The 17141-nt window shown below is 43.2% G+C and overlaps 1 protein-coding gene across 2 annotated transcripts in view; it reads left to right on the top strand.

Moving 5' to 3' along the window:
• Window positions 1-207: 207 nt before the first annotated feature.
• The window catches only part of HOMER2 (homer scaffold protein 2), an 80752-nt gene continuing 63818 nt past the window's right edge, over window positions 208-17141 (top strand). For both annotated transcript variants that reach the window (XM_089539019.1, XM_089539018.1), the window contains exon 1: window positions 208-516. In XM_089539019.1, coding sequence (XP_089395145.1) covers window positions 374-516 — 143 coding nt within the window. In that variant the 5' untranslated portion in view covers window positions 208-373. The remainder of the gene's footprint in view (window positions 517-17141) is intronic.

Here is a 17141-nt window from a genome sequence, read left to right as displayed (position 1 = left end):
TGCCTGGCAGTGAGAGCGGCATGGGAGCGGGTTATTTCTGCAGTGTGTTGAGGATGTCCTCCTCCTCCTCCTCCTCCTAGTTCTCAATCCCCGCCCTGCGAGTGGGAGGGAAGCAGCCAGGCAGAGGAGGAGGAAGGCAGAGCAGAGCAGGTGGCCCTCCTTGGGATGCTGCTGCTGCTGCCGCTGCCGCTGCCGCCGGTGGTGGTCCCTCTGCTTCTGGAGAGCGAGCGATCCAGGCAGCCTTCCTGCTGCTCTTCTTGCTGCTCTGGGCTTATGTAAAAGGCAAGCCAGAGAGAGGCAGAGGAGCAGTGCGTGGTCCAGGCAGAGCACCGCAGAGCGGAGCAAGAGCAGAGCAGAGCAGAGGGGCTCCCCGATGTGCGAAGTGGGCCCCCGGCCTCCCTTCCTGGACGGAGGAGGAGGAGGAGGAGGAGGAGGAGAGACCCCTCCGTCCAGCGCTCTCTCTCCGCCGGGGCTCCAGGGGGGCTTCGGGGCCGGAGAGAAGGGGCGAGAGATGGGGTGAGTACCCTGGCCAACTTCGGGGCTCATTCCGCCTGGGGCGTTCACACTACGCCGGGAATGATCCGGCTTCATCCCGCTTTTAACTGCCGCAGACGACGCTCCAGGCTGTGGAATCCTGGGAAGGGTCGTTTCAGGAGAGGCTTAGTTACTCTCTCTGCCCAAGGCACCTTTCACTGCTCCGTGCTATGGAGTTCTGGGAAGTGTAGTTTTGCGAGACATTTAGTGCCCTCTGCCCAAAGCACCGCCGTGCTAGGGAATTCTGGGAAATATATAGCTTTACAAGTCGTTTAGTGTTCTCTGCCTTAAGGCACCGCTTTAACTGCCTTGGATCCATGCTGTGGAGTTCTGGGAAGTATAGCTTTATGAATCATTTAGTGCTCTCTGCCCATGGCACCACTTTACCTGCTCTGGCACCATGCTGTGGAATTCTGGGAAGCCTCGTTTTATGAGAGATTTAGTGCTCTCTGCCCAAGGCACCGCTTTAACTGCCTTGGCTCAGTGCTGTGGAATTCTGGGAAGGATAGTTTTAGGAGAGATTTAGCTCTGCTCTTGGCCCCACAGCATACTCCAACTCCCAGAACTCCATAGCCTTGAGCCAGGGCAGTTAAAGCAGTGCCAAACTGGGTTATTTCTCCAGTGTGGATGCCGCCTTTTAACTGCTCTAAGGGATTCTGAGGACAGTTTTTTTGTGAGACATTGAGCCTTCTCTGTCAGAGAGCTCTGGGGCCAAAATAAATTGCCATTCCCAGGATTCCCTAGCACTGAGCCAGGGCAGCTAAAGCAGTCTCCTACTGGATCATTTCTGCAGTTTGGGACTTGAAGCACCTTTTCTTGAATGAAATCTCCCCAAATTGAGTTGAGGCAGCTTAGAGGTGTTTGTAGAGGAATTAAGCCTCACTCCACAGATCAGATGATTTTGATTTACAAAAGTTGGATGCATCCTGCCTTTAGAAGGGTCTACCTTAAAGTCAGTGGGCTTTAAGATGGAGGATTATGGAAAGCAAGGAAGAAAAGTGGTGCCCTCCTTGGGCTGGAGGTAAGAGGGAGGACTGGGGTATACTCTTGGGTTACGGTTTTTATTTATTGTAAGAAACATTTTTAAAAACCCCATAAACATGCATTCATTCACCCGAACAATCTTTTACAAACATGACATCGAAAACATAGGAACCACAAATACACAGACCAACTTAACATATAGATCTAAATGCCAACTTAACATATACAAAAATTATTATATTAGCATATGCTCTGGTCTCTCTTCCGATCATATAAATCTTTTGCCTTTTGCTTTTGAGAAGAGAGCCAGGGTGCTGTAGTGGTCTGAGTGTTGGACTGGGACTTTGTGTGTTGTGTGTATGTGTCTTCAGGTCACCTGTCAATCTGGAGCGTGTCCAGAAAAGGGCGACCAAAATATTGTAGGGTCTGGAGTCCATGCTTTATGAGGAGAGACTTAGGGAGCTGGGTATGTTCAGCCTGGAGGGGGTGGTTTGACTGAGAGTTCCTGCATGGCAGAATGGGGTTGGACTGGATGGCCCTTGGGGTCTCTTCCAACTCTAGGATTCAGCCATTTCGTTCCATTCTATCTCCCCAGGTTTTCCATTTCAATTCCACACAGTCAGGAGAAGGACTAAATTAGAATTTAATTCAGCTTCAGTAGTTTCCTTGCAGGTCCATTTTCTGAGTTCTGTCCACCACAATTCAAGAAGGATGTTGACAGGCTGCAGCGCGTCCAGAAGAGGGCAACCAAAATGGTGAAAGATCTGGAAACCATGCTCTGTGCACAGTGACTTAGGGAGCTGGGTATGTTTAGCCTGGGGAAGAGAAGGTTAAGAGGTGATAGGATAGCTCTGTTTCAATATCTGAAGGGGTGTCACATTGAGGAGGGAGCAAGCTTATTTTCTGCTGCTCCAGAGAAAAGGACTTGCAACAATGGATACAAGCTCCAGGAAAAGAGATTCCACCTCAACATTAGGAGGAGCTTCCTGACAGTTAGAGCAGTTCAACAGTGGACAAACTCCCTTGGAGAGTGTGGAGCCTCCTTCTTTGGAGGTTTTTAAACAGAGGCTAGATGGCAATCTGTCAGGGATGCTTTGATTGAGTATTCCTGCATGGCAGGGGATTAGACTGGATGGCCCTTGTGGTCTCTTCGAACTCTATGAGGCTATGATTCTGTGGTTCTATGACCTCTGGCAACCACCTGGATTTCATAGGGTTCTTGTTCTTAGTCAAGGAATACGCAAAGGAGGATTTGCCAGTTCTTTCCTCTGAAATGTACCCTCAAATCCCAAAGCCATAGAAATCCACTGGGTGTCCTTGGGCATTCTCTCTCAGCCCTAGACGAAGGCAATGGTAACCTCCCTTGGAACAAATCTTGACAAGAAAACCCTGTGATGGGGTTCAGCATCAGTTGGAAATGATTCAAAGGCACACAATAGGAATGCTTTTGAATGGATGTCTGCACCGTTTATGTGATCCTGATCGTTTCCTCCAGTGGTCCAAGCCAGATACAGCAGTGATATTTTGAAAGTGGCTTAAATCTGCTAAGCATTGGGAAAAGGTAAAAATCTTAAGGCAGGCCCATCCCTTAGGGATGCAAACGTAATAAGATACAAACAGGAAGGAAACAAGTCCAAACACCACATTTGTTTGGCAAGATTGATACAGATGGTAATTCCTGGATTATATGTGTGTGTTTTTTTAATCATTTGCATCTTGCCTGTTCTCCAGTAAGGGCATATATAGGCCTTTGCCACTTCTATTTTATCTCACAACAACCCTGTATAGTAGGTTAGATTAAGAGTTCATGACTGGCTCAAACTTCATAGATTCATGGTGATTTGAACCAGGACTTCCTTGCCACCATTGGAATATTTGAACCACTGTACCATGCTGCATCTTTCCATTAGCATCGTCTTACAGTACCTCTTCATCTCCTCTGCTTGCAGTTGAGGTCCAAAACACACTGCCGAAATAATCCAGTTTGAGACTGCTTTAACTGCCCTTTCTCAGTACTAGGGAACCCTGGGAATTGTAGTTTATTGTTGCACCAGAGCTCTTTGTCAGAGAAGGCTAAATGTCTCACAAACACTACAGTTGATCTAGGGCAGTCTCAAACTGGATTATTTCTGCAGTGTGTTTTGGACCCTAGATCTGTATGGTAGTATACTGTAAGTAAGGTCCACTGAATTGTGGGCCTTACTTCTGAGGAGGTGTATATGTTTCTGCTATGAGGGTACATTTCTGTGTCCATTTACCTAGAATAGGCCTATATGGAACACAGTTCAGTTTGCTTCCAAATACACAATCCTGCTATCAGGCTGGGCATCACTGGTAGGGGAGAAGAGGCCACCGTACCCGAATCTGTTGAACTTCTAAGGTCAAACTTGGCCTCTGAGTGGCTGTATTGCATAATACAGAGACACTTCCAGGATCCTTTACTCAAGGCTGAAAAAGATGCTGCCGCTGCTCATGTGGATCAAGGGAAGTATTAGTACAACTCTATTTTGCTTTGGTGAGGCTTCACCTGGAATACTGTGTCCAGTTCTGGGCACCACATTTCAAAACGGATGTTGGGAAGCTGGAGCGTATCCAGAGAAGGGCGACCAACATGGTGAAGGGTCTGGAAACCATGGCCTATGAGGAGAGACTTCGGGAGCTGGGTATGTTTAGCCTGGAGGAGAGATGGTGAAGAGGTGATATGAAATCCTGTTCAAGTATTTGAATGGGTGTCATATTGAAGATGGAGCAAACTTGTTTTCTGCTGCTCCAGAGACTAGGACCCTGAGCAGTGGATGCAAGCTACAGGAAAAGAGATTCCATCTTAACATTAGGAGGAACATCCTGATGGCCAGAGCTGTTCAACAGTGGAACACACTTCCTTGGAGGGTGGTGGAGTCTCCTTCTTTGGAGGTCTTTAAACAGAGGCCAGATGGCCATCTGTCGGGTATGCTTTGATTGTGAGTTACTGCATGGCAGGGGGGGTTGGAGTGCATGGCCCTTGAGGTCTCTTCCAACTTTATGATTCTAGGAGAGGCAGCCTGAGAGGCGTGTCGGGGGCATTCCCAAAATTGTGCTGTATTGCAAGGCTCTGAGGGCCACACACATCTTTCACATCCTATGCTACCTCATTGCATTACCAGCCGCTATACAAACGTTGGCGATCACTCTAAAGCATAACGCTACTTTCAACAAGTTTTGCTACTAAAAGTTAGTAGCTTACAAGGTTTTCAGTCATCCTTTGTGCCTTGCACACATCTGTTTGTCTTGCACTGAATAATGAGAAATTGGTGTGTGTGTGTGTGTGTGTGTGTGATGAAAATGAATAATTCGATAGAAGATTTTCTAGTGGTTGCCATCTGGATGAGTGGCTTCACACACACACACACACACACACACACACACACACACACACACACACCAAGCCTGAAAAAGGTATTTTGTGTACAGAGGTTCTGTCTGACTGTTGTTTTGGATTTGTTTTTGTATCCACTGTTGTGATATGTGCTGGCTCTCTATCCAGGAAAACGTGCCTCTGAAATTGTAACAAGTTTGAGTGGTACCAAATGGTCTGAATTGCAACCTGATCACAGACTCATTTACCTGAAGCAAACCCTATTGGCTTCTATTGAATGTCTTTTCAAGTGAGCATACAACAACTGTTTTCCATGGTAACTGCTTCTCTTGATGGAGCTAGAATGCTGAAAGTTTCATTACTGGGGAGTGAGACGTGTTGTGACTTTGGGAGAAAAGCACCAGCCTACTGAAAATATGTTTCAGCCCCTAAATGTGTGAGTCGAATGTGGCATTTGTAATATTGGTAGCATTGCCAACTTTTCAACAGCCCACCATGGCTTCATCTATAAAAGCAACTTTATGCAGACGCCGGCACAGAGTGGGGAGTGTGTTGCCCTCCAGATGTTGTGGGACTGCAGTTTACATCATCCTGTACCTTTGGCTGTGTTGGTTAAGGGAGCTGCAGTCCAACAAAGTTTGGAGGAGATCACATGCTCCACACTTTTGCGTTAGCAGTTGAACTTTTCCGTGGCATTGAGAAAGATGTATTAGCCATACCCAGATGATTTTAAAGTGCACAGCATTCACCGGTGGGAGATGTGAGCAAACTGTAAGTGAGTAGGCTGTGTGCATAAAGAAGTTATTGAGAAGTACCAGGGGAGCATATACTAATTTAAGAAATCCTGAATAGGCTGGTTACCATCTGCTGCCATTAATGGGACAGCTGCTGAGAGGCAAGATCAAGAACTAACCACCCATGTTTTGCCCAAGGCTATCCAGTTTGTAGTTGGACTTCCTCTAGGGTAAATAGTATGCAAGTCATTAACCATGGGCCAGTGTGGTGTAGTGGTCTGTGCGTTGGGCTATGATTCAGAGATCAGGGTTCAAATCCTTATTCTGCCATTGAAACTCACTGGCAGGCCTTGGGCAAATTACACTCTCTGCCTCAGAGAAAGGCAAAGGCAAATCCCTTCTGAACAAATCTTGCCAAGGATAGGGTTACCTGAAGGTCGCCATAAGTCAGAAAAATATGAATGCACACAAGAACGACATAATCCAAGTATTATAGTCATAGAAATGAAACTATGGAAAAATTATTACCAGTCCTTCCATGCAAGGACAACATATATGTATTTCTTCTTTTGTCAGATGGTACTGTGTGTTTATTTGTGTTTAATAAAGCTATAGCACTGACTAGCCACTCACTTCACACCTTCATTTACACACCTCCTGTGAAAGATAACTGCCATAATACCTCCTCTTTATCTGTGTGCGCATGGAAATACAGCAGCTCCTAGACTTGCACTGTCTGTTGTCCTTGATTTGTGCTCATGGCTGACCCATTACGTCCCAGGTGTGATAAGATCTTCATTTGGCAATTCCAGGATTGAGCAGTCGTATGTTATCAGTGTCTCCCCTCTCTCTTATCCCCCACTCCTTATAAATACTTTCTTTTCTTTTTAATTAAAAAAATGTATTAGCATACCTCTAGAATTGCATTTAACTCTCCCCCAAAAGACACACTGGGTAGAGCATAGAACAGGGAGGAGGGGTTGGGGAGGAGTGTGGAAGAGTACGAAAAAGAATGCATTTGCATTATTGTGAAGACATGTGAGAGGGACTGCTTCAAAACCAGTACAGTGGAACCTCGGGATCTGTGGGGATCTCCCCTTGCAAATAAAAAAAACTGTGGATGGTCAAGTCCTGTTTTCCCCAATGGCAGCCCCTGCATGTTGCTGCGCCACCATTAGGGCCAGGCCCCATTGTCCCCAGTGCTAGTGCATGCATGCAGCCCAGCCAGGGGTTGGAACTCCATACTCAGCTACCAACTTGCATCCTATTGCCACAGCTGCTGGATGTCAGAGTGTGCTTTCTCTGGCCGGAAAGGGTTGTTGAACGGTGTACAAAGGCTAATCATGAATGCATTGAAGTTGTCTAACTTCATTGTCCCCATGTTGTACAAGCTGACCAGCCACCCTACAGCCTCTCTCTCAAAGCTGTGTAAACACATAGTACACATTAATAGCCTCCGACCTGAAGGTGTGCCACTACTTGTGCATAAAGCCTTTGACTTGAGTCAGGAAGAATGGCAGCTTCTTGGAGTCCCCATCGAAAGTGATCTTTTGGCCCCAATCGGTGTATGGTTGTGGTTCAGCTGGTACTTGGACAACTGGGGCTTTTGGAATCTCTTACTCTTCCTGCTATCAGCCTCCTCATTACCCAAGGCTTCCATCTCATCTTCCATGCCTCCATGATCACCCGAGGTACAGTTGGCCCTCTGCATTGGTGGTTTAGCCACCCACAGATTGGAGCATCCACAGATAGCCCTGCCCCATTATCGTCAGTGGTGGTGCATGCACACAGTGCGCCAACATGACCATGCACATGTTGGTGCTCATTGACGATAATGGGACTTGAGATCCCATTATTCTTTAGATAAGAATAACTTGTTTCAAATCGGTATGCTTCAAGTCTATCTTTGTTTTGACTCTGGGCTTCCAATTCATTTTGTGTATGTGGCTGTACACTAATTCTGTTTAAGAATTGTTAATGATTTACATAATGGTTGTATTGTTATTGCATGCCTTCAAGTAATTTCCAACTAAGGGTGAGCCTATTGTAGGGTTTTCTTGTCAAGTTTCTTCAGAGGATGGCCATCTGTTGGGAGTGCTTTAACTGTGTATTCCTGCATGGCAAGGGGTTGGACTGGATCGCCCTTGAGTCTCTTCTAACTCTATGATTCTAGTGTTCCAGAGATTATGGTCCTTTCTGAATGTTGGGATGCAGGGGGAAGCTAAACGCGAGGATCAAAGCAACAAAAGAGTCTTAACATATGTAGTGTTATTAAAAAAAATCCTTATCCATATTCAGGCCATAACTGATAGAACTGAACTCTTGTTAAATTATAATCCAGAGGGTTCACACAGCAGTCTTTCTTTAGTAAAGGCCACTTCCTTTAGCAGATCAGCAGTAGAGTCACCTGAGCAACTGAAATGTTCCTTACTGGTTTTGAATGTTGCCTTTTCTAAGCCAAGTTAATGTCTGTTCATTCACTTGTGTAGGGACTAGCCTGTTTGTAGTCTTCAGAAGTGGATTGCTGGCAGATGATGGTATATATCACTTTGGAAAGTAAACTCCTAATGTTGTGGATGATACTGCTAGGTAATCATTACTTTTAGAGTTTGGAAGTGATATACTACCTGGAACAGTGTTGCCACTGGTATGTTACTTTTGCAAGTAATTGGCATAACAGTTATCCCATTGTATGACCTTATCACACTAGAGGAATCCCATTCAGAAATGGGATTTAAAGTAGATTTAAAGTAGAAAAAAACTGCAAATGCGAGATGTTTTTCACACGATGTTTCTGCAAAACAGAAATAACGCGAAATAACTCTCGGAGTCCTTGTCCAACACTCAGACCACCAAACAACACTGGTTCATACAATAACCTAGGATTCTCCAAAAACCTGGTTCCATGTAAACATAGGTTGTACCTGTAAGTGCTAAATGAGGCTTGAAGTTAAGTGTTTTTCCTAAAGGTAAATAGCAAACAAGATGATCAAGAATGTAGCAAGTGAAAATGTGCATCTTTATGCTTGTTAAACATTTAGTTTCATATTGGCTTGACCTTAGCCAGGGCAGCTACTTTCTAGCAATGGCAAACAAGTTGACTCCAAAGTGCTTTAATGTTTTTAGTGTACATGCAGATTAGCCCTTTCCAAGAGAGCCAACAAGGTGTAGTAGTTTGAATGTTAGACTAGGACTATGGAAGACCAGAGTTCATATCCCCGCTTGGCCATGGAAACCCACTGGGTGACATTGAGCAAGTCACACTCCCTCAGTGTCAGAGGATAGGAAAGGCAACCCTCCTCTGAAGAAATCTTGCTAAGCAAACTCTGTGATCGGGTTGCCTTAGGATCACCATAAATCAGAAATGACTTGAAGACACATAAAAACAACAATAGCCCTTTTCCACCTTTTTACTTTTCAGATGCATTAGACTTCAGCTTCTATACTTCTTAGGCATAATTGCCATTCTCTATGTTGCTTGGGGATGTGGCACTTTCAGGCTAACATGTTCTGAAGGCTGGTAAAGGGAAGGCTGGTGAAGATAGATTAGGAGTAGAATGAGACCTTGCACCTTGTAGCTGTGAATTGGCATGAATTGTAGCCTGCTAAGTACTTAGCAGCTTCCTGCACCTTTTACAGTCTGAGTCAGACCATGAACCAAGGGAGCCACTAGCTTAGAGGTAGAGAACCTGCAGCGCTCCAGATGATGATGGATGATAAATTCCCTCTTTTATGATCACTGGCTCTGCTGAGTGATGGGAGCTGGAGTCCCAACAGTCTCCACCCATCCATAGCTGAACTCCATACAAAGGTGGTATCCATTTCTGGATACAGTATTTGCACATCTGTCTTAGAGAATAGCAGTTAATGTTCCATCTTCTTTTGATTTTGTTATCTCTCCCCCCCCCCCCACCTCGCTTAACATTTTAAAATAACACAGAAGTATTGCAATATCTGAAATAAACTCTGGGCACCTTGAAATGATATTTGTGTTGTTCACCCATTTAGAAGCAGCTGCTGTTATGCGAGTTGTAAGGCGAAAGGTATTTGCTGGATGTGCAATATTGTGTGGGCTGGTTCAGTTTTAGCAGGCTTCTACAGAAACTGATGAAATCTATTTTTCATCCCACCCAGAGTATGGATGTCTATGTTTGAGCACATTGTTCTCCCCCACCTGCTGCTCTTCTGTATAAATACAGCCAGCAACTTCCCTTAAATAGCATCTTGGAATTACTTAGTTGGGTTGTAATTGTGCTTAGGTTGGTGGTGTAGGTGGGGGAGACTTGTAATTTGCATCTCTCAAACAGTCGAACACTATTACCCTAAAATAGTCCAGCCTCTATGCAATTAAATTTCTGAATGTGGCAGGACAAGTGGCAGTGACTTCCAACTAGGACAGGAGGCTTTTAGCTCAGAGTGATGGGGAAGGGAATTCTTAATGCACAAGCAATGAGAGAGGCCATTAATGCCAGGGAAGGTTATGGAGGCACTGTAACATGGTGTTTGGAACTGGTTAGACGGAGCTGTCAGGGGGAGTGCTGGATAATAGCCTGCTGTGATACCAGGGGATAAAACTAGATTACTTAAGTAGCATTTTGATGTTTTCTCCCATGAAGTACACACACACACACACTCTCTCTCTAGAATTATGGCCCATTGACTTCAGTGCACTTGGATCCTGTAGAAGTATGAGAATCGCACTTGAAAACATCACCTCTATGTATGTTAGGGTTGCAGGTGTCCTTTATTATAAGGGGTGTCCCTTGTTTGAGAACAGTGGCTCTGCATAGGGCTGGCGAGTGTCCTTTATTATAAGGAATTTCCCATTTCAAGGTTGGAAACCGTTTTCCTTTTTATACAGACTTAATGAGATACCACCCTCTCCTCATTTTGAAGAGTAGGCCCTTAATAAAGACAGAAATGTGTACATCGTGTTAGTTACGGATGTGGACAATATATGAATTCTACAGAAAATTCACACGGCTAAGTTAACTACAGTCAATACTTTCATTTGGTATTTAGGTGGAACACAAATTCTTAAATATCTACTTCCTGATTGTCAACCCTGTATGTCAAAAATGTTGGCTGTCCCTCCGTGCTTTTTTGAAAACCTGGCAACACTGGTGTGTATGTGTATCTGTGTGTGAGAGAGAGACTGACAGACCGATTGACTCTGTAAAACTGCTAGTGCAGCACTGCGGCTAAGAATATGCTCTCTGTAGGTTCAGCCTCATCAGGCTGATTTTCTGGATTATGAAAAGACTGCAACTTGTTAATTATTTGACTATGTCAGGAAGAGAGAGTCTTCTCTGGGATTCTCTGTCCCAGGATTCAAAACAGGTTGACTGTCCTAGGGTACTATGAATCTGGATTTTGTGTGTTCTTGTGTAGGGTGGTTGTCATTTGCCAGTCCGCCTTAGGCAGCAAAATGTCTCCAGCCATCCCAGGAGCTCTGAATTCTACCCTTCAAACCTTGCCTTCAGCATGTCCCTGTTCTTTTTGGGTTAGCCCCCCAACAGCACTATGTAGGTATGTCATACATAGCTGATATAATGCTGATTGGGAAGATGATTATTCATTTTCATTTTCTATACTTACTACATTTATATGTTTTCTGAGTTTTCTTCATGCAAAGAACACCACATGATAAAAATGATGCCAGTCAAAAAGTGAAAAGTAGCAATGAAAACACCTTCCCCAGTCTGGTGCCAGCCGGATGTGTTGAATTACAATTCCCATGTCATGCAGCGACATTACAGTCCAATTATGGTCATGTAGTTAAAATGGGCATTATAGTCCAGCACATACGAAGGACACCAAGTAGGGAAAGATCAAGGTTAAAACAGCATGCAAGTGAAAAACAGACTTGCATAAAGAGTTAAATAGAACAAAAAAGATTTTTAAAGGGTGCTTAAAGATCCCAGATACGGAGCTCATATATTCTTCACAGAAGAGGAGATTCCAAAGATGTGGAGCCTGCATGGCTGGCCTTCAGTTTATGTCGTTTTTCCATCATTCTGAATCATTATGTATTCACAAGACATTGTTATTTATTACTACTATATACCATGAAATATTTCCCCAGCTGCTTCTTAGCATGGGATAGCAGTGGGTTATCTCTAGCTACAAATTAAAGTACCTCTTTTTATTTGCATCAGGCACAAATCTAAAATAAAATGGTAATTTAAGAGCAATAAATAAAACAAATCTTAATGTAAATGGTTAACTGGATTGGGGATAGATGTATTGTTGAGGTCCTCTTGGATTTGCCAGAATTCTTCAGGCTTGGTATTAGAAGAGAAAATACTTCAAGTTATTGTTCTTAGGAATCTGATTTTAGAGGTTTATATAAGATGTATTGCTGGATCACTTCGGTGTATGTATGACTCAGAGAAGAAACTGAGAGCGACGCTGTGTAGGTGGGAAGAGGGCTGTTAGGGTTTGGTGGGAAATGTCTTATTTTAAATAGTGGGAGTAGGAAAAGGCTAGTTAGTAGTAAAGGGTGGCACCTCTCGTCAAACTCATAAGCCCCGCCCACTGACAGGTGCCCCGCCCCGGAAGTCCCGCCTTAACAGGAAGTCCCGCCTTAACCGGATATCCGGCCTCCTGCTGGAAGTCCCGCCCTCCCCGGATATCCGGCCTTCTGCCGGAAGTCCTGCCCTCCCCGGATATCCGGCCACGCCCCCCCGCTTGTGGCCCCACCCCAGCATGAAACCCCGCCTGTAGGTGGAGTGTCTGAAGGGACTCATGTGACCATGATGATTCAAAAGGGCCAATCAGAAGGCGGTTTTAGCAACGCTACAGGAAGCCTTTGGGCAAGCCCAGACATGTTCAGAGAAGACAACATGGAGGCCCCCACTACTTCTGCAAACTCTACAGAGCAAGAAACAGGGGATGTGAAGCCAAAAAGCAGAAAGCGTTATCCTAGCAATAGTTCAGATGATGGGCTTTCTACCTATGCTGACCTGGCTAGCGAAGAAGCTGATGAGATTTGCAAAGCATGGAACCGCCTGGTGGATACCGTTTCAGCAGAACCAGCTGTAATGCAGGTAAAAAAGTGGGTTTTTTTTATTTTTAAAGGGTTTTGACTAGCCTTACAAAGTCGGCTCCCCACCTCTCCTCTAAAAAAAAAAAAAGACTATTTTCTTTATATTTTAGCAACCTCAGGCCAGTAGCAGTTCTGCAGAGAAGAGTGCTGAAGCATGTGGAGGCAACACATTACCTATAGCTCTGTGGAGGTTTGCAAGCATAGGCTGGAATGATATTCCAGTAAGTCATCTTTTAGAAGGGGATTTTGGTATTAAGTGTGTGTGTTTTAAAAATGCATTTTAAAGGTAATCTATCTTTTTTCTTTTTTAGGATTTCGTCGAGATGTCTACAGCTCAACCTAGCCCTGTGGTCATGGCTGAAATTCTTGGACTAGATGTTCCAAAAGAACCATTAAATTTTTCTCCCAGAGAATTGAAAGTTCTCATGCGGTCAACAATCAGAGCCGTGTGTTATGGAATCATCACCCATTGTTTGCAGCAATATCGCTATGAATCCTGTGTTGGCTGTGTAATCTCTGCCCCTGCTCAAAATTCCCATGACTGTCTGTTGTGGTCAAAACGTTATCTGTGTAGAAAACTGAGCTGGTTATGTGGGCAAATAGATTTTAAAAACGTGTTACATGTATATATTCTTGTAGCTTACAGTTTCAATGGCCTATTGATAACAAATGAGACTGTAGACCAAATCTTGCAACTTGTAACTAAAGTAGAGAGATCTGAAAATTCACTGAAGGAATTAAATAACATTTTGAAACCCAGGGATAAGCCTATTTTGGAGCATGTGTTAAAAGTGATTAAAAATAGATCTTATAAAACATTTCTAACAACTATTAACAGACCATCTGATCCATAAAGACTGACTAGAAGTTTGTTTGAAAACTGTTGGCTGCTTTGATATTTTTTAAAAAATGTTTGTTAAAAGGTTATAAAATAAAAAAGAGTTTATTTTAAAAAGGTGTTTGTGATTTTCTTTTCAAAAAAGTGACTACTCTAGAGCTGGCTCATAATGAGTATTTACAATGGGGGGGGGGGGGTATCAGTATTCATGCACCACTCAATCTCCCTAGAAAACATGAGGCTTTGGTGGTGTGGGGGATACAAAATGGAGGGGTGGAGGGTGGAGATGGCTCTTTAAATTAAACAATGAAGAGGGGGTGGGGGGGAGCCTTCTTACAGAAACCCTCCAAACTTCCTGACCCTCCTTAGCCTAAAAACAGAAATAAAGCAAAGGAGAGATTCTTACAATTAAGCTGTACAGCCACCTCTCCAACCCCCCCACTTCAAACAAAAAGCAGAAATCAGGGTGGCTCTTAAATAATGTAGAGGGTTGAAAATCATTTTTTGCAACCCCCCAAGGCCCCCTCCCAATGTCTCCTAAACACAGAAACAAAAAGCATGGTTGAAGTTTTAAACAGACACTATATTTCCCTGGTGGGGCCCTCTGCAAAAAGTTTTTTAAAAAGAGAAAAGGGGAGGGGGGTGGCTTACCACATGGCTATGTGCCCTGCAACATGTACACCTTAGGGGTGGGGGGCCACCTTAGGGGGATGGAGGGACATAGATCCACCCCCAAGGACCACCTTTGGGTCATAGATCCACCCCCAAGGACCACCTTAGGGGGGGTGGAGGGACATAGATCCACCCCCAAGGACCACCTTTGGGTCATAGATCCACCCCCAAGGACCACCTTAGGGGGGAGGGGAGATAGATCCAACCTACCCTTTTTCTTAGGGGTGGGTGGGGGCAGGTCTCAAGAGCCAATCACAGACTGGTTACCTGACGTATAAAAGTTCTGCAGAGAAGGGGGTCTGTCCTTTTCTGGCTGCCATACCTGTGTGAGACTCTCTGGTTCTTGGTAAGTTTTTTCCTGTATATTCCATAGCATTGTTTTTTAAAAGAAGGCCTTTATAACTATTGCCTTTTCCCCATTTTGAAACTTTATTCAAAATGGGCTGTTGTGGGCCTTTTCCCTCACTAAAGAATAAATATTTGATGAATGTCCATTAATTTGGGGGGGAAAACTGAGCAGCTTTAAAATTACAAGCATAACATGCGGCTTTCTCTTTTTCCATGGACTTCATCTAAAATCTGGGGCTTTGGGCCATAAAAACATTGGTATTTATGCATTTTCCTGTTAAATGTTTTTAATTGTTAGCATGTAGTTCTGTTAGAAAGAAATTTTACATGTGCTACAAATGTTTTAGAAGCCTTTTTAAAAAATACTTTTCAAAGCTTACTGAGAGTAGAAATGTGTGGATTAGGATATACGGGTTTTTAAAATGTCTGGCAAATGGTTTCACTTGGAAACATGTGCTCAGCACTGTTTTAAATTTTTTTTTGTTAAATATATATTTTTAACAAAGCTCTTTTTGGTATTTATGAAACAAGGTTTAAAATGCTTTAGAAGCCTTTTTTTAAAAACTTTGCTTTGCTTACTGCTGGGTATGTTTGATGGGATTAAGAAAGATGTTTATTAAAAAGTCTGGCCCCTGTTTCCACATGCAAAACATGTGCTTGGTACATTTTTAAAAATTTTTGTCAAATATTATTTTAAAAAGCTCTCTTTTTGTGAAACAAGGTTTAAAATGCTTTATAAGCTTTTTTTTTAAGAGTATTCTGGAGACTTTGTGGGAAGATTTGATGGGGGTAGAAAACAAAGCTCCAGAGGTGTTAATGGGTTTATGGTCAAGAGCTGATTACTCATACGCAGCAGAGTTACAGCCTTTTGTATTGTTAACTTTTGGCTTGTTGGTGCTAAAAGTTCATTTAATTGTTAAATAAGCCTATTTGGAAAACTTCTTTTTGCCATTTTCCCCCAAAAAGGTCTTTTTTAGGTTTTAAATTGTCTAATGTGCCTGTTTTAAAAGCTCTTTTTTTGTTTTTTCTCAAATAAGTGCCCATTTGGAAATCTTTTTATTCTGTTTAAAACTTTTTTTTTTGCCAGTTTTTCTTAAATAAGCCTGTTAACTACCATTGCTTTGAGCATTGCTTTGTGTGTGTAGGGGTTAGGAATTGATGGTGACTAGGTAATTTCAAAAGATTTTATTGGGTGGATAGCTTTGTTATAGGACACTAGCATACAAGAGTTTATGCCGGAAATAACAACCACTTTAGATATAAAATATTGTACAGACGGTTAAAAACAGCTGTTCTCATATTTCTGGGTGTAACTTCATGCGTCATTATTAAGCCGTTTTCCTGAAATAATGAAAAGAAAAAAACTGTTAGGGCAACACATTTTTCTCAATTGATCACTGGTTCCATAGGGTTTCCTAAAGAATATGTGTTAAACTTACCCAGCTGCCATTTTCCTTCATCCAGATGTGTTTCTCCATTATCAAATAGCCGGCAATGCAATTGGTAATTTGCTGTACATTTCCTGTTGTGAGAGGCACACCTCTGGTCTTCAGCTTTTTGGCAATAAAACCTCCAAATAAGAGAGTCATCACAATTCTTCCCCAGTTGATTTTTCCATCAGAAAATTGAGACCTCATAACTAAATGGATTATTTCACAAGCACGAGAAATATTTGGAATTTCCAACTGTGTTATTAAGGGTTCCATTTTTTCTTCCACGTGCTTCTGAGTTGAATTGGCCAATTTTTGTAAAGTGTGGTATATTTTTTCATCTATTTGTTCATCTGGAACTTGGTCACATACTAGATTTAAGTAAACATGAACAATGCTGAATGTCTGCCTCTCCATTTCTTGTCAGAAGCAGAAATGTGGCAGCTCAGTCTCAACAGTATAATTCTGTGGGGTTTTCTGATATGCGAGGGGTGGGTTTAGTGGGCATGTCTCAACATGTTTGTGTTCATCAGGCACAGCTGGTACTTCATAGCCCCTGCAAGCCATGGAAAAACAGGTCCAAAACGTTCCTTCAGAGGAGACTGCACAGGGCACAGGAGGGCTGGCTAAAACACAGGCCCCAAACCTGACACACCCAACAGATGAAGAATTAGGTAAAATTTGTGCTTAACAATATTAGCACTGCTTTGAATATTCTAGACGATCTTAACCAGCGAATTAGTCTGGGAGATTGTGTTCAAATTAGACTGGAGGCTGATGGCCTAAGAAATCCTCTGTATTCTGTTAAAAAAAGTAAGGACCTTTTAAATGCTGAGGATTTTCTATCACAGTTGAGTAACCTGTTGCAAAGCAACATGGAAATCTGTGCCCATTCCAGTTTTCGTCTCATAATTACGATTGTGAAACCCCCAGGGGGCGGAGGGCATAGATCAATAGGCTCCATCCCCTCTAGTGAAATAGTTGCCAGAAAAAGAAAACATTTGGTTGATTTAAATTATACAGGCACTAACCTCTGTTTTGGCGGTGGCCTGATTGCTGTCATGAGTGAAAAGATTCCCACAGATGCAAAACTGCTGACAGCAGCCAGGCAACTGTATAAGGAGCTTGGCTGGTCCGATCAGAAAAAAGTGACCTTAAGTGATATTTCACATGCTGAAAACCACTTAAAAATTAATAT

Source organism: Sceloporus occidentalis, unplaced genomic scaffold (assembly GCF_023333645.1).
Source record: "Sceloporus occidentalis isolate IW3139 unplaced genomic scaffold, rSceOcc1.0.p SCAF_9, whole genome shotgun sequence".
NCBI lineage: Eukaryota > Metazoa > Chordata > Lepidosauria > Squamata > Phrynosomatidae > Sceloporus > Sceloporus occidentalis.
The sequence above is the reverse complement of the archived record's forward strand: the minus strand, read 5'-3'. Positions and strand labels throughout refer to the sequence as shown.